This window comes from Terrapene carolina, unplaced genomic scaffold (genome assembly GCF_002925995.2).
Source record: "Terrapene carolina triunguis isolate 2854851 unplaced genomic scaffold, T_m_triunguis-2.0 Scaffold210, whole genome shotgun sequence".
Taxonomy (NCBI): Eukaryota; Metazoa; Chordata; order Testudines; family Emydidae; genus Terrapene; species Terrapene triunguis.
Genome location: NW_020664561.1, coordinates 12191913 through 12217454, shown reverse-complemented (window position 1 = coordinate 12217454; position 25542 = coordinate 12191913). Strand labels below are relative to the sequence as shown.

At 47.5% G+C, this 25542-nt stretch overlaps 1 protein-coding gene across 1 annotated transcript in view; it reads left to right on the top strand.

Annotated features, from left to right (window-relative positions):
* The first annotated feature begins 3379 nt into the window (after positions 1–3379).
* LOC112105874 (ADAMTS-like protein 2) overlaps positions 3380–25542 on the top strand; it is a 45406-nt gene continuing 23243 nt past the window's right edge. Inside the window, exons 1-5 of the mRNA XM_026655599.1 lie at positions 3380–3463; positions 15715–15807; positions 16488–16630; positions 23745–23820; positions 24773–24875. Coding sequence (XP_026511384.1) covers positions 3380–3463; positions 15715–15807; positions 16488–16630; positions 23745–23820; positions 24773–24875 — 499 coding nt within the window. The remainder of the gene's footprint in view (positions 3464–15714; positions 15808–16487; positions 16631–23744; positions 23821–24772; positions 24876–25542) is intronic.

The window sequence follows — 25542 nt, the reverse complement described above, 5'->3', positions numbered from 1 at the left end:
CTCAGTCAGAGCCACAATACAAATAATTAACAAACAATCATTAATCAATAACACTCTTATATAGTAGATTTGAAAGAGCTTCTCAATCTTTAACGTATTTACCCTCACAATGCCACAGGAAGGCATAGCACTGCTATTATCCCCATGGTACAGACAGGGATCTGAGGCACAGAAAGACTTTCCCAAAGCCACACAGGAAGTCATCGGTGGAGCAAGGATTTGAACACAGGTCTCCCAAATCCTAAAGTAGCGCCCAAACCACTGAACCAACCTATCTCTATAAAATTACATAATAAAATAAAAATAATCAAAGCCTATTAAAAACTCACCAGGTTGCAGAAAGTGCTGTCCACCATCTGGGTTTGCTCCCTATAGCAATGTCCCGGCCTTTAGGAGATGTTATCCTTTATCACTTGGGCATGCTCAATCTACCAATATCATACTCCACTTGTCAATAACCTCACTAAGGCATTAGAAGGTGACGTGCTGCTGAAAAACCTTATGTTAACTAACCTAGATATTAAGTCTACGTCTGCATGTTACAGCTACAGACATGGTCATCCTTTCATCCCCATAAGACATAACCCACAGTGAACTGTGGGAAGAATTGTCCTCAAAATCTGGGCAAACCTGATTTACCACAATCCCACAATCTGGCATTAGGGGACACAGTGCCTGTTTGGATAAGGGTATGAACTACAGATGAGTGAAGCATGGAAAAAACATCTGTGACTGTTTTATTTCAGCCATGTCTGTGACCTATTCTGGTCCACACACCAGCAACAAGCAAATGGTTGAGCTTTGTTAGCATGAATAATTGCACAAAATTGAAAGACTGAACAGAAACTGAAAGCAAACTTCAAATTGCATATTTCAGTGCAAATCCTTATTTTGTGCTGTTAGAGTGATCTAATCAGAGACCAGAAACAATACCACCAGATTGCTGTAGCTAACCAGCACGCAGCAAGTTTCTAAGTTGGAGCATTTGCAAGAACTGCTTGCAAACTGTTCATGGAGAAAAAAGGATTTTAAGGAAGAAATTGACATACAATTTAGAATAATGAATACATTAAAAAATCTGCCTGTGAACATTCTGTAAGGAGAAAAAGAGGGAACATTCAGGAAATAAATATGCTTTAAGACTTATCTGCTTCACTCTGGGAAAAAACATGTTCCTGTATTTTGACAGATTCAGTGACCATATTCTATGGAAGTAGTGAAAATAGCCATCAAAGTTCAAGCACCCACTCTTTGCCACCCCACTCTCTGCTTATGTGGCTTTTTCTTCAGATAAATTAATGGCAGGAAGCCTTTCAAATCAATGGGAAATTTTCTGGACACCTAAAATATCCAGTTTTTCATTTCATTAGTCAAAACATTTGTTTTTTCAGCCTCCTCCTTCTTGGATGCCCGTATCGCCCCGCATGACTGTAGATATATGGGCAGCAGCCTGTTTATATTAAGAACCATCAGGACTGCAGGAGTGCAGTGGTTCCTTCATGCTGCCTGACAGCTCTTTGAAAATGGGGCTGGCTCATAAAAGCCAGATGAATGATGGGATGACAGGAGAGAAATCATGGGAATTAGTTTGACCCCGAGTCTCAGAATTCCAGTGCCTTCCAGCAAGTATTGCACAGTGACAAAAATCCCACAGCACAGAGCCTAGCAGTGGAGCATTGCACCATAGGATTTCTGCAAAGAATGCTGAATGCTTAATTCAAAACAACACAGTTCTGGGCACGATGATCTCAAAGGGAAGCATCTTAACCCAGGATAACAAGGTGGTGTGGGCGCATTGTTGGTCTGTATCATTTAACGTGGATGAAAATAATTCCAAACAACTTTCACACATGGACAAGTTCTAACTACAAAGGGCCTGTCTACACTACAAAGTGAAGTCAATCTAACTTATGTCGGCATACAGCCGCTGCAGTAATTACATAGCTTGTTCATGTCTACACTTTGCTCCTTGTGTCGGCAGTGCGCATCCTTGCCAGGAGTGCTTGTATTGGTTGTACTGTCAGTGTGGAAAGGCTCCTGAAAGCCACTATTAGTTGGCATAAGCAACGCAGTGTCTACACTGACAGTGTTGACCTAACTACATTGACCCTGACTTTACACCGCTCATGGAGTTGGACTTATTAAGTCAGCGAAAGCAAAATTTAAGTGCAGACACTTTCATAGTTAGGTCAACGTAAGCTGCCTTGTATTGACCTAACTCTGTAGTGTAGACCAGACCAAAGTGTTTGTTTGAGACAAGTGAATAGAAATTCCTCTATGTTGACCTGGAACAAACAGTTCAGTGGAAGAAGTGTTCAGTGTGATGATCAGTGTCTGGAGTGAAAGGACAAATCAGAGGAGACATGATCAAAGCTTTGCTCAAAGTGAATGTTCATGCCACTTGTTCAATGTTTCAAGATAAATTCATTCAGGTCTTGTCTACACTCTTTATCCATGCTACTATGCAGTACAACAGCACCCAACTATAGGGGTTTAAGGGTGCCTATACTACTATATACCTTATTCCTGTATGAGAAGGGGAATAAGCTATGCTGATACAAGACACCTTATAACTGCATCCAGACTAGGTGCAGACCAGTTTCAATTACCAGGAAAAAGCCTTTATGCACAGAAATATGCCTGTGGTGCTCTGAGTCCAGACACCAGCACCAGAATGCCCTTTGATCATCAGAGGGACCATTTCACAATCTTCAAGCACTGTCACCACCGAAGTGACCCTTCTTTTAAGTGTGAACAATATGGTCACTGGACCAGGATTCTCTTCCCAGCCCTGCCCAGACTTAATTGTCTCGTGCCTCAGTTTCCCTAGCTGCAAAGTGGGGCTATAACTATCACACTTGCCTACTTCATTCAGGGCCATCTGCCAGCGGGTGCCGGGCTGTCCTGGGTGGAAGGGGTCACGGCAATGCGGAGTGGCTTGATCCGATGTGGATCCGGATTCTCAGACACACAGCCTGGGGAAGGGGTGATGGTCCTGGCTCCTCTGCCAGGTCCTGTCCCCAAGCCCTGGCTGGAGGGAGCCCCTTCCCCCCCACCCCAAGGGAGCCGGGGCTGCGGAGGGGAGAGGCAGGGATCCTGCTGCGCTGGGTTTGGCTTCCTTTGTCTGCGTCCCAAACCTCCCCGGGCCCGGGCGGAATGCGGGGCAGGGGCAGGCGCACGCGGCCCCCGCCCTCCGCGGGCTGCGGGTGGCTCAGGTCGGCTTGTGTCAATCAGGGCCCCGCGGAGCTGCGGGCGCCCAGCCACCAAACAGGTTGGAAAGTCATTAATTACCCAGCCATGCAGGGCTGCGCTCAGGCGACTGCGGCTGCCTCCGGGCTGCCGCCGCCGCTGCCTTGTTCCCATGGAGCAGGAGCGCAGGATGGCCGCCCTGCGCGGCTCTCCCGGCCGGCGGCTGGCCCCGCTGCTCCTGCTGCTGCTGATCGCCTCCACCCCGGGCGCTAAGGTAAGGGACAGGCGGGCTGGGTGCCAAGCCCCAGGGCAGGGCAGGGCGGCTCTTACTCCGAGCTCCACCGGGATCCGATCTGCCGGCACCAGTCTGTCCTGAGCCCCTGCGGAGCGCTGGAGCCAGAGCCGAGAAGTAAAGGTATCCTGCCACTGGTGGGGCGTCTCTCCACCAGCCCTGCCCTAGGCGCTTGGAGCAGGCATCCCCTGCCTGGCTGCACACGGCTTGCCTAGATGGCCCTCCTTAACCTGCCCTGCTCCCAGGATTAACCCCCTCCCCCCCACCCCACTCCATAGTAACAGATCGGATCTTTTCCTGTCTTGTCTATTTTCCCCATGTCCCTTCCCCCCTTCAAGCTCCACCAGCCAAGCTGCCCAGGAGGAGGCGATAAGACCCTGGTGGAGACATGTCCAGCTGCTCCAATGAAATCAGGAAGGGCAAGCTGCTTCCAAAGCCTCCTAGGAGGAGCTCCACAAACTCACATGCGGTGCAAAAAGGCAACCTCTGTCCCCCCTCTAACTCAGCAGTGTCTAGAGTCCAGGTGTGGGGCAAGACTCAGCCCTGGTGGGCATGGGGTGGCTCTTATTGCGTTGGGTGTGACAGCACTATCAGAACCAGTGCTAAATTCCTAGAAATGCCTTTGGCGAAGTGAGGAGGGGTCAGGCAGGGGTACCCATGGGCTGCCCTACGGTGACCGGACAGCAAGTGTGAAAAATCGGGACAGGGGGTGGGGGTGGGGTAATAGGAGCGTATATAAGAAAAAGACCCCAAAATCGGGACTGTCCCTAAAAAATCAGGACATATGGTCACCCTAGGCTGCCCACATGAGTAAGGTGAGTGGATCTGGAAGAAAGATTGCAGTTCCATGACTGTAAACAGACAGAACCCAGCCAACCCCATATGGTGCCTAGGCTTTCTTTGATTTTTGCTGATGCTTGGCTTCTGTTTTCACCCACATCCCAATGGAAAGGCTTGAAAATCTTCTGGGTGGTTCAATGGGACAAGTATGTTGTGCATTTGATTTTCCCTAGCATTGTGCTTCAAGGCTGGTTGGGAAAGGGATTTTGTGCTGCTTGCCCTAGAGTTCCCTCCAAGGATTGGGTCCCTCAGACTCTGCAGTGACTCTGGCACTGAAAGGAGTGGTGTAGGTGAAATGGCACCTTTTGGCAATGCAGGAGTGCAGATCAGCACCATCAGAATTCTGTACGCACAGGGCCCTTCCCCTGAGAAGTGCGTAAAACTGGTTGAGAATTAGCCCACAATTGTCCAGGGGAATAACTACCCTCACCCATCAAATTATGGACCCCTTCCTTTAAAGCTGGGGAATTGTGAAAGAATATTGTTGTGTTATTCTTTTATAGGCAGTAGAGAAGCCATGCCCTTTGTACCACAGCTAACCAGTGCTCACAAGCCTGTGGATGGAGATGAAAACAGATCCATTCCCTCCTTCCCCCTCCCCCAGTATGTGTGAAGTAGGCTCCTGGCTTAGCCAGCCCCATTTCATCATTATCTGTAGCTGTGTGAGCACTGGAGCCCTCAAGCCATTCATTTTGTCCTTTATGGAAGGGCAGAGACACACCCTCTGACCCAGCAGCCAGGCTCTTATTAGAGCTCTGTCCCCTTTAATATCACTTGTCTCCTAGCAGCTGTAAAGCCCCTTCTGTGAAATTCCCTTATTATAGGGCACTCACTCAAAGGCCTGGCCTGTAAGAACCACCTCCGTTATTATGACTGGAGGAGGCAAAATTCTAACTTCAATCATTCCACTGAACAGTGCCGCGACCTCCTCTCGGCTTCCATGGGTCGCTGAGCACAATGTAGCTCTGTGCTTAATGTCTCTGAAGGAACTCCATATAGTTTCTTTATTGCAGATGGTTGATTCAGTGCTCCTTGCCCTGTTTGACTTCCATCTATGGCCTTGTCTTCACTGCTAAAAAGAAGGTATATTTATTACCTCAGGGTAAATAATGTGCGTGAGCTGTCCTGAGGTAAAAACACAGTGAAGACCAGCCCCTTTAGTTTTACTATGAGGTCAACAAAGTGAGGTCAACCCCAGGTGGTGGTATAGTGCTGACCTCACCTAATTTACCTTGTGGTAGAATGAAAGTCCCTTGTCTTCACTGTGTTTTTACCTTGAGATAACTCAAGTACCTTAGTTACCCTGAAATATACACCCTATATATGAGCTATCCCAAGGTAAAACACACTGAAGACAAGACACTTTAGTTTTACCATGTGGTAAATTGGGTGAGGTCACCACTAACCCGAGACCTGGGATTGACTTTGACTTGTTTACCTCACAGTAAAACTAAAGTGGTTGATCTTCACTGTTTTGAGCTCCCATTTGAACCTGTTGGGGGTTGCCTGGATGGTTTTTATACCAAGTTATACCTTGGACATCTCCTTGGTTGTCCATGGCCTCTCTCTCCATGCGCTCTTCCTTACAAAACAATTGTAGGCAGTTGGTATGGGGTCATTCTGGCAACATGGCCAAGCCATGTTGGTGCATTTTGAGGATTGTGGTCATACCGCACTTTTAATCTATGGATGTCATCCATTCTAGTCTATCTAACCTTGTCACACCTAGGATTTGGCACAGGGACCTTGTTTCAAATGTTTGCAGCTTTTGCTCTATAAGTTTTGCCAGTACCCATAATTCTCAACCATAAAGCAATGTGGATATAATAAGCATTGTATATAAACTAGGGCTGTTGATTAATCACAGTTAACTCATGCGATTAACTAAAAAAAATTAATTGTGATTAATCACAGTTTTAATTGCACTATTAAACAATAGAATACCAACTGAAATTTATTAAATATTTTGGATGTTTTTCTACATTTTCATATATATTGTATTGTGTTATAATTGAAATCAAAGTGTATATTATTTTTGATTACAAATATTTGCACTGTAAAAATTATAAAAGAAATAGTATTTTTCAATTCACCTCATACAAGTATTGTAGTGCTATCTCTGTTGTGAAAGTGCAATTTACAAATGTAGATTTTTTTGTTACATAACTGCACTCAAAAACAAAACAATGTAAAACTTCAGAGTCTACAGGTCCACTCAGTCCTACTTCTTGTTCAGCCAATCGCTAAGACAAACAAGTTTGTTTACATTTATGGGAGATAATGCTGCCCTCTTCTTATTTTCAATGTCAGCAGAAAGTGAGAACAGGCATTTGCATGGCACTTTTGTAGCCAGCATTGCAAGGTATTTACGTGCCAGATATGTTAAACAGTCGTATGCCCCTTCGTGCTTCGGCCACCATTCCAGAGGACATGCTTCCAAGCTGATGATGCTCATTAAAAAAATAATGCATTAATTAAATTTGTGATTGAATTCCTTGGGGGAGAATTGTATATCCCCTGCTCTGTTTTACCTGCATTCTGCCATATATTTCATATTATAGCAGTCTCGGATGGTGACCCAGCACATGTTGTTCATTTTAAGAACACTTTCACTGCAGATTTGACAAAACGCAAAGAAGGTACCAATGTGAGATTTCTAAAGATAGCTGCAGCACTCAACCCAAGGTTTAAGAATCTGAAGCGCCTTCCTAAATCTGAGAGATACAAGGTGTGAAGCATGCTTTCAGAAGTCTTAAAAGAGCAACACTCCGATGCGGAAACTACAGAACCCAAACCACCAAAAAAGAAAATCAACCTTCTGCTGGTGGCGTCTGACTCAGATAATGAAAATGAACATGTGTTGGTCTGCACTGCTTTGGATTGTTATTGAGTCGAACGCATCATCAGCATGGAAGCACGTCCCCTGGAAGGGTGTTTGAAATATGAAGGGACATATGAATCTTTAGCGAATCTGGCAGGTAAATATCTTGCGACCCCGGCTACAGTAGTGCCATGAGAATGCCTGTTCTCAATTTCAGGTGACATTGTAAACAAGAAGCAGGCAGTATTATCTCCTGCAAATGTAAATAAGCTTGTTTGACTGAGTGATTGGCTGAACAAGAAGTAGGTGGGGGGGAGGGGTTTGGGGTGCAGGAGGGTGCTCCAGGCTGGGACTGAGGTGTTTGGAGGGTGGGAGGAGGATCAGGCCTGGGGCAGGGGGTTGGGGTGTGGGGGGAGGCTCAGGGGTGCAGGGTCCAGGCGGTGCTTACCTCAAGCAGCTCCTGGAAGCAGCGGCATGTCCCTTCTCCAGCTCCTACGCGGAGGTGTAGCCAGGTGGCTCTGCACACTACCCCGTCCACAGAAACCGCCCCTGCAGCTCCCATTGGCAGCAGTGCCAGGCCAATGGGAGCTGGGGGCAGGGCCGGCGCAACCCATTAGGCTACCTAGGCGGTCGCCTAGGGCGCTGCGATTTGGGGGGCGGTGAACGCAGCGGTATTTCCGCGGCGGGACCTTCCGCCGCCTCTGTGGGGGGGTGGCATTTTGGGGTGGGACCTTCCGCCGCCTAGGGCGGCGGAAAAGCTGGCAGCACTCCTGGCTGGGGGGCAGCACTTGGGGTGGGGGCAGCATGCAGAGTGGAGCCCCCTGGCTGCCCCTACATGTAGGAGCCGGAGGGGGCCATGCCACTGCTTCTGGGAGCCACGTGGAGCAGCCCCCGATCCTGCTGCCCAGTTAGAGCGCTGGAGCAGGGAAGCCCCAGACCCCGCTCCCCAGCGGGAGCTCGAGGGCCAGATTAAACGGCTGGTGGGCTGGATCTGGCCCGCAGGCCATAGTTTGCCCATCCCTGCTCTAAAATTTTACATTGTTTTATTTTTTAATGCAGTTTTTTTTTAACGTAATTCTACATTTGTAAGTTCAACTTTCATGATAAAAAGATTGCACTACAGTACTTGTATTAGGTGAACTGAAAAATACTATTTCTTTTGGGGGGGTTTTTTCAGTGCAAATACTTGTAATCAAAAATAAATATAAAGTGAGCACTGTACATATTGTATTCTGTGTTGTAATTGAAATCAATATATTTGAATATATAGAAAACATCCAAAAATATTTAAATAAATGGCATTCTATTATTGTTTAACACTGCGATTAATCACGTGATTAATCACAATTAATTTTTTAAATCGCTTGATAGCCCTCATATAAACTGGATTTAGCTATCATGGACCCTGAGTGAAAGTTCCTCAAGGTAAAAAATACACCTTATTTAACAGTGAAGGCAAAGCTGATGCTACAGCAGGGCAGCTAAACTCTTTTATACATATACTTCATAGTGCATCCATGTTAATGCATTTGTGTAGAGCAAAGCTCTGTGGGGCAAGGACTGTCTTTTTGTTCTGTGTTTGTACTGTACCTAGCACAATGGGGTCCTGCCCTAGGGCTAGGGCTCCCAGGTGCTATGGGAAATACAAATAATAAATAATAACACCAATGCTGCTCCTTCAGGGCCCCATTCTGCTACACTTAAGTCAAATAGTCCCTTACTCTGTAAGCAGCCCCAAAAGAACTAGTGTCTGAGTAGTGAATATTTAACGTGAATAAGGGTGACAGAATCAGGCCCTTAAATAAACAACATCGTGGCACTAAATTGACCAGCAACGTCTCTTTCTTACTGTGCACAAAATAGTCATTTAGGGGCTGATCCTGCATTTCTCATGTACCCCAAACTCCCAGTGACTTGGTTGCACAAGACAATCAGGTTAGGCCTGTTTTTAGGAGTGTTTTAACTTTCCCTGAGAAGTGCGTAAAACTGGTTGAGAATTAGCCCACAATTGTCCAGGGGAATAACTACCCTCACCCACCAAATTATGGACCCCTTCCTTTAAAGCTGGGGTATTGTGAAAGAATATTGTTGTGTTATTCTTTTAACTTTCCATGTCTCTATGATTAGAAATAAATGCAACTTTGCAGTTCTCATTCTGGGCTGCTGCTAGCCTGCTTTCTAATGTACTTCTTATTTGTACCTTATTACAGATCAAAATTCCCTCTTTTCGCACACAAATCTGCTGTAATATTGCTCCATAGAGAACCTGTCTGATAATTTTGTTCTTTACTACAGTTGCCTGGTACTGTACTGAAGTTAGGCTTACTGGTCTATAATTGCCAGAATTGCCTCTGGAGCCTTTTTAAAAAATTGGTGTCACATTAGCTATCCTCCAGGCATCTGGTACAGAAGCTGGTTTAAATGATAGGTTACATACCACAGTTAGTAGTTCTGCAATTTCATATCTGAGTTCCTTCAGAACTCTTGGGTGAATACCTTCTAGTTCTGGTGACTTGTTACTGTTTAATTTATCAATTTGTTCCAAAACCTCAACTGACCCATCAATCTGGGACAGTTCCCCAGATTTGTCACCTAAAAAGAATGACTCAGGTGTGGGAATCTCCCTCACATCCTCTGCAGTGAAGATCAATGCAAAGAATTCATTTAGCTTCTCTGCAATGGCCCTATCTTCCCTGAGTGCTCCTTAGCACCTCAATCAACCAGTGGCCCCACTGATGGTTTGGCAGGCTTCCTGCTATTGATGTATTTAAACTTTTTGCTGTTCGTTTTTAAGTCTTTGGCTAGTTGATCTTCAAAATCTTTTTCGGCCTGTTGTCTCCTGTCTTAGGGCATGTCTACACTTACTGTGGTGATCAATGCACCGGGGGTCAATTTAGTGGGTCTAGTGAAGACCCACTAAATCAACTGCAGATCACTCACCCGTCGACTCCGGTACTCCACCGGAATGAGAAGCGTAAGGTAAGTCGACAGGAGAGTGTCTCCTGTTGACCCAGTGTGATGTAGACACCACAGTAAGTCGACCTAAGCTATGTCGACTCCTGCTATGTTATTCACATAGCTGGAGTTGCGTAACTTAGATTGACTTACCCCCATAGTGTAGACAAGGCCTCCAGTCTTTTCCTGAAACTCCTGACTTTAATGAGCCATGAAGTCAGGATGTGGCAATAGAGCATGATATGCACCATATAAAAGGCTATGATCCTGCCACATTATCTTTACCATAACTAGAAAAATTCATTCCAGTTACATCTGAGGCCAGGTCTACACTACCGCGGTAGTTCGACGGCTGGCAATCGAACTTCCAGGTTCGATTTATCGCGTCTGGTCTGGACGCGATAAGTCGAACCAGGAAGTGCTCGCCGTCGACTGCGGTACTCCACCTCAGCGAGAGGAGTACCGCGGAGTCGACGGGGGAGCCTGCCTGCCGCGTGTGGACCGCGTCTGAACCGCGGTAAATTCGAACTAAGGTATGTCGACTTCAGCTACGTTATTCACATAGCTGAAGTTGCATACCTTAGATCGAATTGGGGTGTTAGTGTAGACCAGGCCTGAGTTTCCAGAAGTTGGGGAAGAATGGCATAAACAGTGGCCTAAATTAATCCTGAGCGTGACAAAGAATCATTCTTGGGTATTTATATTGCTCGCAGTTCTCAGAAAGATTGCCCTGAACATTTTATACCACATCGATTGGAAACGGTCTTGCTCTGCAAGGTTGGGATAGTTTGTTTGGGGCTGTCTTTGCTGCTGAAGAGCTACGGCTGCATTGTTAATTGGAATTAAGGACAGAGCAGGGAGGATGCTGGCGCTGTTATAGGTGCTGGATTTTCCTTTGCTAATATTGACTAATCTGAAGACTGCCACCTGGCTTTTTATAACACAGTCTGCAGAGCTTCTGGGACAAAGGCCCAGGTACTTTTGCTGCATCAGCACAGCTGGGATGGAGCAGCTCCCTGCTCCTATGTTAGCCCTGATAAAGAGAGGAGCTAGAGCAAAGTTTCTGCACGTGCCAGGTCCAGAATACACTCCTGGCAGAGCTACAAAAGGGTATTAGGAAGTGGTAAAGATTTGGCTGGCAAGTTTAGTTTATACTGATGCTGTAGGAAAACGAGGAAGAACTCCTAGATTCTCTCCCTGCCCTGGAAGCCTAGGACAGTGGTTCTCAACCTTTTCAGACTACTGTACCCCTTTCAGGAAGTTGATTTGTCTTGTGTACCCCAAGTTTCACCTCACTTAACTACTTGCTCACAAAATCAGACATAAAAATACAGAAGTGTCACAGCACACTATTGGTGAAAAATTGCTTACTTTCTCATTTTTCTCATATAATTATAAATTGCGACCTCCAAAGGTTGAGAAACACTGATATAGTAGATCGAGCAGTATAAACAAGTAATCGTATGAAATTTTAGTTTGTGCTTTTCACATAGTCCATTGTAAAACTAGGCAAATATCTAGATGAGTTGACGTACCCTCTGGAAGACCTCCGCGTACCTCCAGGAGTATGTGTATCCCTCTTTGAGAACCACTGGCCTAGGTTGACCCACCAGAAATTGTAGTAGAGAGCATCTGTGTGAGTTTGAGTGTGGCCCATCTGTTTAATGATTTAATTCCTGCCCCTCTATTTCTTTTTCTAATAAAGTCACTCAGAAATTGCATCGGACCATCATATTTTTCCTTAACCAGATCCATCAGCACAGATACATGCATCCTTATCAACAACAGCCCTGCACTACATCCCCATCTCTAGCCTTCCCCTAGCATGTCCCTATGCTTGTAGCCCCCAACTGTGGAATGGCTCTTCAGGGCTTGTTACAGCAGAGCATAATTTAGAGCAGCTTCAGTAGTTCCCCAGATTGGGGAAATGCAAAGGGTGGCTTAAAGCCAACCTGGATCCCTTTCCCCAAGTTGTGTCAGGTCTCTGCTTAATGTGGTGTTCTTCTCCCAGATCTTCTGGGCCTGGGCTGATGTCTGAGAATTCTGGAATGCCGAATTCACTCACCTGATAGGCAGTTCTTGGAATCTGTCAATGCAGCCAGGAAACATGGAGAAAATGAACCACAGAAGCAGATGTAATCTGGGATCTAGCCAACATCCCTCAATTTATTGTTTGGAAATTTGGAAGATGCCTAATGCTAGCACCGTAATTAAAATTAGGAAGTGCAATTATGTCACAATTATTTAATGAAGTCTTATTTCTGTCAAAGCAACAAATTCAACAGAAAATTGGAAGCAGCTGCCCAGTCTCCCAGTACCTGCAGTCCCACCATCACACCGGAAAGTTAGACATAGTGGTGTAGTAAACCCATAGTGAGAGAGAAAAATGATACTTGAGGGTCATCTGCAGGCAGGTCTAATCACTCACAGATACAAAATAACCATGTTTCTTTCTGATCTGACAATGAAAATATTTGGTTTCACTTGCAAAAAAAATCTTTATAGTGTCCTTACTTACATGGGTAAATACTTATAGGCACAGAATCTCAGATCAGTTCAGATCAGTATGGTTCTCAGATCTACCATGGGCCTAGAGGAAATTAACCATTTATCAGATAGCAAATCCCTATAGTACAGGAGAGGAAATTGTGGGGGAGGGCATGTGACCTCCTGAGCCTGCAGTGGGATAGTCCACATAGTCAAACATTTTAACCCAATATTAGTATTGCTAATTATTTGTATTACAGTAGCACCTACAGGCCCCACAAAGAGGAAGTAAGAGGGAGTCTCTGCACCACAGAAGTTATCACCTAAATAGACAAAAGCTGGGAGGGGAAACTGAGGCACAGAGAGGGGCAGTAACTTGCCCAAGGTCACTCAGTAGGTTAGTGGCAGAGCCAGGAATGGGATTCTATTCTTCTGATCCTCAGTCCAGTACCCTAAGCCCTAGATCACAAAATTACTCAACTGCTTCTCCTTTTTAAACCTGACTTCTTCTTTGGCCAGTATCTCTCAAATGAGGCTTCATTCTGACTTCTGTGGCCATCTGACATGTCTGAGTGTTGTAGCAGAGAGATGGAAGTGTGCTACTCTAAATGAGCAAGCAGGGGCACAAGGTAGCATGGAGATGGATAAGCTCCACTATCTATTAGCTATTTAAGCCAAAGGACAATGTTGGCACAAGAACAAATGGGAATAAATTGGCCATGAATGAATTGAGGCTGGAAATTTGAAGAAGGTTTCTAATCCTCAGAGGAGGGAGGTCCTGGAAAAGCCTCCCAATAGGAACAGTGGGTGAAAACTGTCTAACTAGTTTTAAGATGGAGACTGATACGTTTATAACAGGATTCTGATGACGGAGTTGTTTACGATGGCAGGGGACTGGAGATGGCAACCCAGGAGGTCCTGTGCCATTTCTTCAGAAATAAGAGAAGGAAAACTCAAGGAAAGCATTACAAGTTCTTACCTGCTGGATGGGAGAAAGGTGCAGCCGGCAGCAGCCTGTTGCAAAATGGTGACTCTAGGGCTGCAACTGCTTGGCTCTGCTCAATTTAAAGGGACAGCACCAGAAACAACGATCCTGTAAGAGACCAACCCAGCACTGGGGAAAGTTACTAGGGGTCAGAAAGGGGCCAAATTAATTCACAGAATAAAGGTAGAGTACAACAGTGACTCCCCTACAGAGCCCCCGTTGTTAAGTTACAGCTGCCATCCAGTTAGTGTGAGACATGGCAGGTAAACATAAGCAGAATTCAATCTGACGGCCATATGCAGGTGAGCAGCAGTGAAGGACCTGATCCCACAATGAGCATCACGGGTGAACCCCTGCACCTGTGTGGGGCCCTATCAACGCCAGTGTGTGGGGATGACCTGCACAGAGCTCACTGCAGGGGCAGGGCTTAAACCATTACAGATGATGGGCTTGATTCAGCCCTGCTGACACAAGGGTGTGCTGCAGTGAGGGAGAATTTTCCCCCTAGAGGAAGACAGGGTGGGATGCAGCTGCCACGTGCCCTCAGAAGATTTGATGGTCCCGACAGGGTTCCATAAGAGCCCTGCTTGAGCAGGACCTAGCTCCCAATTCGGAGTCTGCCAACTAGAAAAGGAGGAAACTGAAGGAGATGAAACCTTTCCTCCATGCTGCCGAGAGGAAAACTCTAAGGAAAATGTACTTGGCAGCTCGGAGTGTAAGAGGTTAGAAACACATGGCAGTGTCCAACATGCTGCCAGAGGGAGGCCCTCAGAACCTCAGCCCCTTTTCTGAAAGGATTCTGGAGGCACTTGCTTTCTGGGTTGCTGGTCACTCAGCGTATCACAGGGGTTTGGAGTTGGTCTTCAAGAGCCAGATTGTTCAGTGCTCACCACCCCCAATTAGAGGCAGCTTTTCAAAAGTGCTCAGCATCCAGCAGATCCCATTGTGCCAATTAAGACCAGATTCTCATCAGAGCTCTGCACCCAACATGTCCCCACTGGGCTCTTTTGCAAATCTGGCCCCAAGAGACTGTCTTCAACGCACTCTCTGGGACCCTGTCTGCCATTTACCAACATCTGAAGTGACACTGACATGCAAGCCAAGATTGAACACAAGCCACTCCTTAAGGCCTCATTTTTGGAGGAGGCAGTTGGATTTGTGATCAAGAACTAAGTGTTTGCATATCCATTGAGTCTCAGCAAATCACAGCTCGCTCTCCCTTCTCCCCCATTAACAGACAAAAAATATTAATGATCTCATATTGCTCAAAGGACCCAAGGCTTTGGCTTTCATTGTACGTCTCCATCCTTATGAATTCTGCAGTCTTTGCTTAGTTCCTCATATATATATATATATATATATATAGAGAGAGAGAGAGAGAGAGAGAGAGAGACCAGCCCCGATTGGCACCGTAGAAAGACTCAATCCCAGTGGATGCAAAGAACTTGAGCAGGGAATGGTATTTTCAAGGAAGCTAGTGGTGGGAGAGTTGGGAATTCAGTTGGAGAAGTCAGGTGAAATAATGCAATAGCAATTTCAAGAGGGTCAGGCGAAACATCGCTTCTCAGTTAAAATGTTGGGGCTTTTGTGTGAAAGATCATGAATTTATCATTTGTGGAGAGACGTTAAAAATACATTTGTAACTCCAATGAGTTGATGTGTACCATCGGCTGTGCCTGCAGTGCAAACTCCATTGCATTCCCTCATTCAGAGTGGATGCTGAACAGTACAGGAATGGGGTCCCTACTGGCGCCTTGCCGTGATGATAGGCACTCAGCTGGGGGACCACCCAGCCTCTGTTTTACGGGGAGTCCATTACTGGGTGCAGGGGCCCATCGAAAGCTGTTTTGGAGCTCAGAAGCCAATGCCAAAATCCAAAGATCTGCATCCGATAAAGGGCTGCTAAGAAGTATTTGATCAGATAACTATGCCCCACTCTTGAAACTAGAGCTATGTGGATAAACCTTTGTGGGCTTGGGGTGTCTCTGTGCAGATCCAGCTGAAAGGCTGCAGCTGAGGTTATCAAGCAAGAATCATGCAAATCATCATACGCTGCAATATAAACACGTACACTGTTAAACCTTGAGCAGACCATTGTTGGCTGTGGCCCCTTCGTATTCAGCATCCTCCTGCATTCTCCTACAGCTCTCCTTCATTCCCTTGAAATATGGGAGGGAGGGGGCGTTGAAGCTCCGTCAGCCCCGTTCCTGTTGCAGGGGAACTTCTCCAGGGGCTGAAGTTGCAGGAGCTCAAGCAGCTCCCTCGTGGTAACAGTGACTACTCAGTGGGCAAAGGAAGGCCTTGCTGAAGTCACTGGCTTGCTGATGGCCCAATGTCAGCACACAGCCCGTCCGATCTCGACGTGGGGGGAGAAGGGGATTTTGAAGATGCTGGGATGTTGGAGTTTAAACCTAATAGTGAAAGTTGGATTCAGGGAATAGAAACTGGGAGCCTGATTCACAGTCCCCTGTTTCTGTGCTTGGAGCCAGGATGCAGTAGGGTTCAAGGTAGCTTTAAGCCACCTCTGTGCGCTCAGTGTCCTGGGACCATGCAGAGGCTGGCCTAGCATCCAGTGTAAGTTAGAGCCGCCCTGTGCTCTGCTTTCCACGTCCCCCACTGGGCCACTGGAAGCAGAGAATAGCCGTGGTGTAGTGCACTCCTTATAAGAGATGGGAATCAGCCTGAATGACCCAGGAATCCTGTGCTTGAGAAGGGGCAGATACGGGGGCTTGTACGATAGGATCCATGTAGTTTAGACTCTACCATGGCTGGCCTACCCACCCTCTCCAAACTAGAAGACTTAAGGTTTTCACTCTTGTGGCACCCCACCAAAGATCCACGTAGGGGAGGACTGATCCCCTCCCAAGGGCAGCTGCAGAGCCGGAGTTCTCAAGCTAACCATCCTCTGTTTTTGTCAGGACAGTAGTGAGGCAGCAGAAGGAGCAGGCCCCTGGGATGAAGAGGTCACCAAGTGGTGGGGGGAATGGAGCTCCTGGTCCACGTGCTCCCGTACCTGTGGGGGAGGAGTGATGTCCCGGGAGAGGCACTGCTTGCGGCAAAGGTAAGCAATAGAGCAGCACCAGCTAACGCCAGACTCATGGACACTCATAAAACCTTTACCGATAAGGTGCCCAGATGCTGGATGCACCAGCGGGCGGGTGGGGTGGGGAGAAACACCCAGCTAAGAGTGTCTCTCCTTTCCTGCAGAGCCTTTCACATGCCCTGAAGCCAGACTCAGCCTTTCTTACTAGCTGCAGGGAGGGGTGACCCAAAGTGCATCCTTCTCCCTCCTCCCGCACCCCTCCTAGGGTACGTCTTCACTACCCGCCGTATCGGCGGGTAGCAATCGATTTATCCGGGATCGATATATCGCGTCTCGTTAAGACGCGATATATCGATCCCTGAATGCGCTCACCGTCAACTCCGGAACTCCACCAGAGCGAGCGGCGGTAGCGCAGTCGACGGGGGAGCTGCGTCTGTCGATCCCGCGCCATGTGGACCCCAGGTAATTCGATCCAAGATACTTCGACTTCAGCTACGCTATTCACGTAGCTGAAGTTGCGTATCTTGGATCGATCCCCCCCCAAGTGTAGACCAGCACTCATGGTGATCCGCTGCCTTCCGAGTAGTGCAGCAGTATTAGCTCTGTATCTGAAACATTTCAAATTCTAGTGTGGTGACCTCCATTTTGGTCGTGACTGGGGACTGAGCAGAGATTTCAGAGCTAAAAGCATGAGCTTCTACCGCTGGAGGTGAAAGATGCTTGGAACTGTAATAGACTCACATCCTCTATGACGCAGGCACAAAGGAGACCCATGGGTTACACTAGGCAACTGTGCTCTGCAATGTACATATCTTGGAATAATGAAGCATGCTGGGCCGGGCAGCTGGGCCACTTTTCTCGTTTTCTTTGTGTGACGGGTTGGATCACAGAAACCCCCTTGGGAGCTGCCACCCGATGTGCCAAGACTACCCCTGCTTCTGTTTTCCCTGCCAGCTCAGGACTCCAGCCCCCTGTCTTGCTGAGCCAGCCACTCCTGTCTGGCTCCAACACAGACTCAGGGTCTGAATCACTTGTCCCAAAGCTACAAGTTTACCCAAAAACAGCTCACAGGAGTGTGCTTGTCTTTAGCACTCAGATGCCCAACTCCCAATGGGGTCTAAACCCAGATAAATCCGTTTTACCCTGCATAAAACTTATGCAGGGCAAACTCATAAATTGTTCGCCCTCTATAACACTGATAGAGAGATATGCACAGCTGTTTGCTCCCCCAGGTATTAATACATACTCTGAGTAAATTACTAAATAAAAAGTGATTTTATTAAATACAGACAGTAGGATTTAAGTGGTTCAAAGTAGTAACAGACAGAACAAAGTAAGTCACAAGCAAAATAAAATAAAATGCGCAAATCTATGCCTAATCAAACTAAATACAGATAATCTCACCCTCAGAGATGTTTCAGTAAGTTTTTCTCAGACTGGACACCTTCCAGGCCTGGCACAATTCTTTCCCCTGGTACAGCTCTTGTTCCAGCTTAGGTGTTAGCTAGGGGCTTCTCCATGATGGCTCCTCTCTCTCTCTGTTCTCTTCCACCCCTTTATATATCTTTTGCATAAGGCGGGAACTCTTTGTCCCTCTGGGTTTTCACCCCCCCTCACTGGAAAAGCACCAGGTTAAAGATGGATTCCAGTTCAGGTGACATGATCACATGTCACTGCAAGACTTCATTACTCACTTGCCAGCACACACATATACAGGAAGACTCACAGGTAAACACAGTCATCTGCAGACAATGGTCCTTGTTAATGGGAGTCATCAAGATTCCAAACCATCATTAATGGCCCACACTTTACATAATTACAATAGGACCTCAGAGTTATGTTTTATATTTCTAGTTTTAGATACAAGAGTGGTACATTTCTACAAATAGGATGATCACACTCAGTAGATTATGAGCTTTGTAATGATACCTTACAAGAGACCTTTTGCATGAAGCATATCCCAATTACCTTACATTCACTTATATTTTTATAAAACCATATAGACTGCACAACGTCACACTTTGTCTGTTTGCACCTGGCTGCTGTAGAGGACGGGATGTATTGCACATGTGGTGTACGTTGCTCAGAAAGCAGGTGGAAAAGTAAAGTGCCCTGCTTTGACATCCAGCGGGCCTGTGAAATGTGCATAATTTACACTGATTTGGTAATTCCTTAGGGACCATTTTCAGCCCTGGCATAAGCAGGTGCAACTCATATTGGCCTACAGGGAAGTTGCACCCACTTACAGGTGAGGGCATTGGTGATGGTGGGACGTAGGTAGCTGCCTTTATCTCACATCCCCCTGACAGTTGCTTTTATTGCTATGGCCCCCATCTCCCTGCCACGCGCCTTCAGCAGGTAAGCTCTGCTTGCTTGGCAAACCCACCACGGCATTGCCAGTTACACTGTGCTAGAGCCACTTACACTGACCTACCCTCCATACGCAACTGACTCTGGTGCTTCTGACACTGCCCAGTTAGTCCCAGAGCATTGGGCCCAGTCATGTCTCTGGGACTTCCTCGTCTTTTTCATTGTGTGCCCCCTCTCGTTCAGATCTTTTGTTTTCCCAGATCCCCCCCTCATTCCCTCACACCACAGCAGCTGATGGCCTGTGGCACTTGCCAGTGAACTCCTGCTGCTCTCTCTCAGCCCGGCTATATTGCTAGTGCCTGTCAAATCCGCCACCGAGGGCGGCGCAGGGGACTGGAGCGGAAGCCCCTACCTCCACTAAAGAGATGAATGAGACCCCTGGAGAGCATCTCTTTAACCTGCTACTCCAGACTCCCTGGATGCTAATGAGAGCTGGCATCCGAGAGTGCAGAGCGCTCGCTGTGCCTGCCCCTCTCCTCTGCTCCTTTCCATTCTGCATGAACGCACTTCTAAGCAGAGGAAGCCCAGGCATGGCCCCCTCCCTCTTTCCTTCCTTCAAAAGAAAAAAACCCCTTCTTTTATGTGGGCTGGCTGGCTGCATAATTAGGATCCGGATGTGCAGAGGTGCCTTCCATCTGGAGATGGCCGTGATTCTCAAATAACCTCGCCACTAACAAGGCATGCCAGTGTCTGTGTCCCTCCTCTGCCTAGTGAGCATAGACACTGCCATCATGGGAGAAAGATGGGGAAAGGAAATGGGAAAGGGGCCCTGAGTGCCCCCAAAGTGTTTCCTGTGCCCTCCTAGTCAGAGCTCTGTGTCCTCCAGGCCTGATCCAAAGCCCACTGAATCTTTCCACTGACATCAATGGGCTTTGGAACCGGCCCTCTGTGATTCCACAGCCAGGGAATTTGCTGCAGAATCTACCCCTCACTGCAGGGTTTTGCTCCAGAATTCAAGCTTGCATTTAAAAACAAAAATATAGAAAGCTTTCTGTGGCTGCAAAGAAAACCTTCCAAGCCTCAGCCAAGTGTACACAGTGCTGCAATATCTGCCTGAGTCTGCAGACAGCCTGAAATAATGCTGCCCTGTTTCATCCCAAGGGGATGATAACTGTGAAGTCTCAGGCTGCAAACTTTGTTTCCAGCAGTGTTTAACACTTTCACTGCTGATGCTCTGCAGAGTGAGCCAATATGCTTATTCCATGGTCTCAAACCGCACCCGCAGCTACTAAAAGATTGTCCCCTTCTCAACTGTCAAGAACTCCAGCTCCCCCCTGACAATGTCTGCTGCAGGCCAGGACGAAGGCACACTGGTGGTGCTGTGCTGGGAAATTTGCACAGCATTTGGATTATTTTGACATCACAAGCACCAAATTCATGCAGCCATTTTTAGGTAACTGCCGGGCAACAGATTGTGCCATCACCGCACAACGGCCCAGTGAATCCTGAAACTAACCAACTTGGTCACAGTGCTTCTGTTTCATTAGAGTCTGTTAGGAGCATAGGATTTGCTCAGGAAAGGAGCTGAGTGTTGCTCTTTCAAGTGGGGTATCCTGTCTCTGGCAGTGGCTAAAACTGGAGGCAAAAAAACAAAACAACCCCCAGGGTGTACCACTGTACGGTCCTATCCCTGCAGGAAGATTTCCCTTCTATGCCCTGACAAGTGAGATTTGTTAACCCTATCATTATTTTAGCAAATGCAGTTAGCAGTCATCAATCGACATACCTAACCTGCTCCAGGCATTCTTAACCTGGGAGGTGCAAGCAGGTCTCAGAAGATTGCAAATGTGACACCCATTGTTTTAATTGACACAGAGAGGATTGAACCAGGGATATCCCGTGTTAAAAAGCATAAGATGCCACAGCTTGAGCTAGGATCAGGCCTCTATAGTGAGGGCTCTAACAGTTCCATATCCTCTGTAGATCAGGCACGGAGGGGTATCTGTAACACACTCACCAGTGGCTTATACAAACACCGTCTCTTTCTTTATGGCTAGATGGGAGAGGAGCCCAGCATCTTTTTGCTCCAGTAACATGGCACAGCTGGCACTGTAGTAGCAACGTGCTATACAAAACAATGAGTTTCACATAGCTTCTGCCCAGACTCTTCCCAGGCCCCTCTATTTCTTTGCCATCCTGAGCAGGCTCAATATATTGGTGGTTGGCTTCCAAAAGCATCCTGCCACTCAATCTGCCTGGCAGTGACTGGGTGGTGGTTGCACATAGAGACAAGTCTGTACCATGCCCTTACAAGGTATGTCTACACAGCAACAAAAAGCCCACTGCTGTCCGGCAGGGCTCAGGGGAAGGGGTTGTTTCATTCAGTGTAGGCTTCCAGGATCAGGCTGGAGCTGAGTTCTGGGACCCTCCCACCTCACAGGGTCCTAGAACCCAGGCTCCTGCCCAAGTCTAGATGTCTACATAGCAGTGAAACAGCCCCTCAGCCCAAGCCCTGCAAGCCCAAGTTGGCTGACACAGGCCAGCTGTGGGTGTCTAATTGTTGAGTCGACATACCCAAAGCGACAAGTGTCTGAGTCAGCCCAATCACTGGTGCTATGGAATTCCACTCTTTTTAAAATCCCAGCCATGGTGTTTGACTTGCTTGTTATTTGCCACCTAGACTGCTGTGGGAATCGGGTTATCTGTTTTACAGGAAATTCCGCTGCTGTGTATTTCTTTGCCGCTCTGACACGAACCTAAACCAAAAAATTGCAACAGTTCCCTTCAGCCAAAATAAAATAAAATTGTGTGGGGTTGATCATAACGTTTGGATAACATTCATACATTTTGTTCTGATTTAGACTTTATCATATAAAATATTAAAAAATGGAAGAAGTCATTTTGAAACAGAAAATTGAAACGTTACATTCACAAAGCAGTCCATTTGGACTTTATTGGAATGCTCCAGGCCCATTTTTTTCTAAACAAAATTTTGTTGAAGTCAACACATTTCCACAGAACATGGCGATATTGACAAAATGGCATTATCTGTGTGTGAGATGTTTCAAACAGCTCTAATTATTATTATTATTGCCAATAATCATTTTTGTGTACAGTAGTACCCAGAGACCACTTGAGTCAGGGCTCCACTGGGCTAGGGACTGTACATATGCCTGATAAGAGACTGTTCCTGCCCCAAAGAGTCTGAACAGGCAGGAGACGAGAAGTGATGTACCCAGCATCAAAGTCAGGAATAGAACCCAGGACTCTTAAATTCTAACTCTAGTGTGCGATGGACTGGATCACACTGTCTGTCATGGCCCTGGTAAAGCTCCCCTGCTAAACACTCACCACTGTAGCCTGATTCTTTAATGGGGGAAGTAAGTAACATCCCCCCTCCCTTGTAACTCAGATTGCCCAGGGATTAGAAGATGCAGCATCTCAAGCAGCTGGTGCATGTGAAGCAGTGATTTCTCAATTCAAACCAGGAGTATTGATTAACCAGGTTCAGTTTATGCATATGAAGTCAGCTCGCTCGCAGCCTGAAAGTGTGGGTTGCCGGGCCCGATGCTACTGCTGATTCAACTTTAGGTACCTTTAATATTACAACACCAAGCTGCTGTGTTTGGGTCCCAGGCACGCACCCGTGTGCTTTTAAACTTCCCTTGGTCTGGGTAGGCTCCAGCCTCTCTCTTTCTTTGGCCTCTGGCACATTTCCTGAGCACAGACTCTGTCTGGGAAGGGTGACCAGTAGGCCTCCAGGACCAGTGCTGACCTCCCAAGATATCCAAGTTGCTTAAGCATATCACTTCCCAGAGCTTCAACCTTGCGGCCACTCTGTTTTACTGTTTACCTCTTCAGAGACAAATGATAGCACGTAACTCACAGAATAAAACACCTATACATCCTTCCCTGCCTCAGTGTCCTCACTGCTCTTGAGCATTCTTCGGGCCTAGGTCAAACTCTTTTAAGAAGTCTAGGATCCTTCCTCTCCTCTTTCCCTCCTGCACAAGGCTTCTCCTCTCACTCCTGCCTCTGGTCTCGTCTCCCTCTCCCCAAAATGGCTAGCAGTGACATCACTTCTCTTTCATAACTTCTAGTCCCCTTTGTCAGTCTGTTTCATCAGGTGAGCAAAGTCCCACACCAGGTGATGCATAGCTTAGTGACCAACCCACCTGGGCAGCCTAGTTCTTCTGTGTGGCAGCCAACTCTTTGTCCAAGGGGGCTGACATGTGAATAGAGGACTATCAAGGTTTAATGACCTGCCATTGTTAACCCTGTGCCACTAGCCCTTGGGATTTCATCCTAAGATGGAGGTAAAAGACAAAAGAGAGGGCAGACAAGCCCCACATTCAACACGGAGTCCGAGGTCTGATAGAGGTACACACAGAGAGTCCCCACTATCAAACAGAATTCATAAGTTAACATAGTTTCCCCAAACTGTCACACTGTCTCATCAGTCATTCTACCTGGACAGAGGGAGAGAAAACGGCATAGCCTGGAGGAAGGTGGCAGTTCTCTGATGCTGCCATTCTGTCCAATCTAATAGCCCCGCTGCCATCACGAAGTGAGAGCATCCCACCCTAAAATTGGAGCTATTGGAAATACATTTTTTACGCACTGTTACATAGTCTGTGTGTGACAACCTGGATGCAAAACCGGCTGTTCTAATACACACTCCTGTCAAATTATCGCCTGACTTCTGCTTCTCTGTGCTAAGCTACAGGCCACAACTGTCTTACAGCCTCTGTGTTTTAGCACCTCATAGTCCTCCAAACCACTGGTCACTCCTCCCACAGCGTAGTTCTTCTCTGCCTTGCAGGCTCCACCTATCCCAGGGCACAAACAGCACCATGTGTGGGGGCCAATCCAAGCGCTACCAGCTGTGCCAGCAACAGGTAAGAACCACTCCCAGGGCTGTCCATTTACTCCTAGGGAAATAACGTGGCCTCAGCGGGTGCTCACAGGGCTGCTGTGCCAGCGCAAGCCTGCCGGCTGTGCCTGAGATTTGGCACGGCAATGGCAAGCAGATTAAGGGTCTGAGCGGGACACACAGTGACGTGGACACGGGTCACTCCAGAATTGAGACAGTCACAGGTGTGACTAAAGCTCTCTGTTTTATAGATAAGAACAAGGCTAATGCTGAGAACAGCAGCAATCTTGACTCAGTGCCGCTAGCCTCTGTGAAACACTGATGGGCATTTTATTAATATTAATACAGCAATAAGAAGAATACTTAGCTCCTTCCATCCATAGATCTCAGAATGCTTTACAAAGGAGGTCACTATCCCCATTTTACAGATGGGGAAACTGAGGCACAGAGACGGCAGTAATTTGCCCAAGGTCAGCCAGCAAAGCGGTGGCAGAGCCAGGAACTGAATCCAGGTCTCCTGAAGCCCAGTCCACTGCCCTATCCACTAGGGGAGTCAGCAAGGAGTAAACTGTCACAGTAACCCTCATCTGAGGATCTCAAAGTGCTTTACAATTATCTCCATTTTACAGAGGAGAAAAGTGACTTGCTGAAGCTCCTAGAGCAAGCCAGTGGCAGAGGGGAATAGAACCAAGGAGTCCTGACTCTCAGCCTCTGCTCTGTCCACTAGATCCACTAGCCCCTTTTGTAACTTGCCATCCAAGTGTCTGCCCACAGCTTTGAGAGGAGAAGGGCCTGCAGGCTGTACTAACATCATGTGGAGCTTTCTTGCGTTGCTCTACCAGTGGATCCTAGCCTTGACCTAAGGGGCCACGCTGCTCTGGGACAAGAGAGGAATTCCGATCCCTTGGAAGTTTTCCCTTTCCGTAGTGGGCTGGTTTTGATCTAGGAGGCTAATGTTAGCTTTGCTTTCTCTGCAGCCTTGCCCAGCCAATTCGGCCAGCTTCAAACAACAGCAGTGCGCCACCTTCAATGCCAAGGCCTTTGGGAAGCACTATTATCACTGGACGCCTCTCTACCCAGGTCTGTCCATGGCTGACCAGCTCAGCATGAGAGACGGGGGAGGGGAAGTGGGAAACCTGGTCAATGCGGGTAGGAGAAGGAGAGTTTCCTTCAGGGGTGAGTGGGTGTGTAAACTTTCCGCGTCTCTGGGCCAGGGCGCCCCTGGGGGCAGTGTCAGGGGATTGGTACCCCTGCCAGGTGAAGTCGTTGGCAACCTGGCTTGTGGTTGTGCAACTTCACGCTTGACTGTTCAGACCTGCTGGGTGAGGATCCAGCAAGTTAACAGGCAGTCTGTATCTCAGGCCTCCAAGGGGGAGGGCTGAGCACTTAAACCAGCTCTGGTTCCCACCTCCTGGCTGGAGTGAACAGTAATAGTCTATTGCTCAGGCCTTCTAAGATGAGGGCTGAGCATTTAAACAGTCTCGGGCTCTGGCCACTTGGTTGAGGGCCAAGCAAACAAACAGTCCCTATTTCCGGCCTTCTGGCTTAAAGGTTAGTGCACATCCAGCCCTGTGTATGGGGTCGTGTGTAGGGGTACCCAGGCCTACCCTACTCCACAGGGTCCCAGGGCCCTAGAAGTGACAGGCGATCCTGCCCCGGGGCCAGCAGGGAAACGTGCGTCACTGCCTTGCCTCCCGGCAGCACAACAGGACCAAAGTCGTGTCTCCCTGAGCTACTTCCTTCTGGC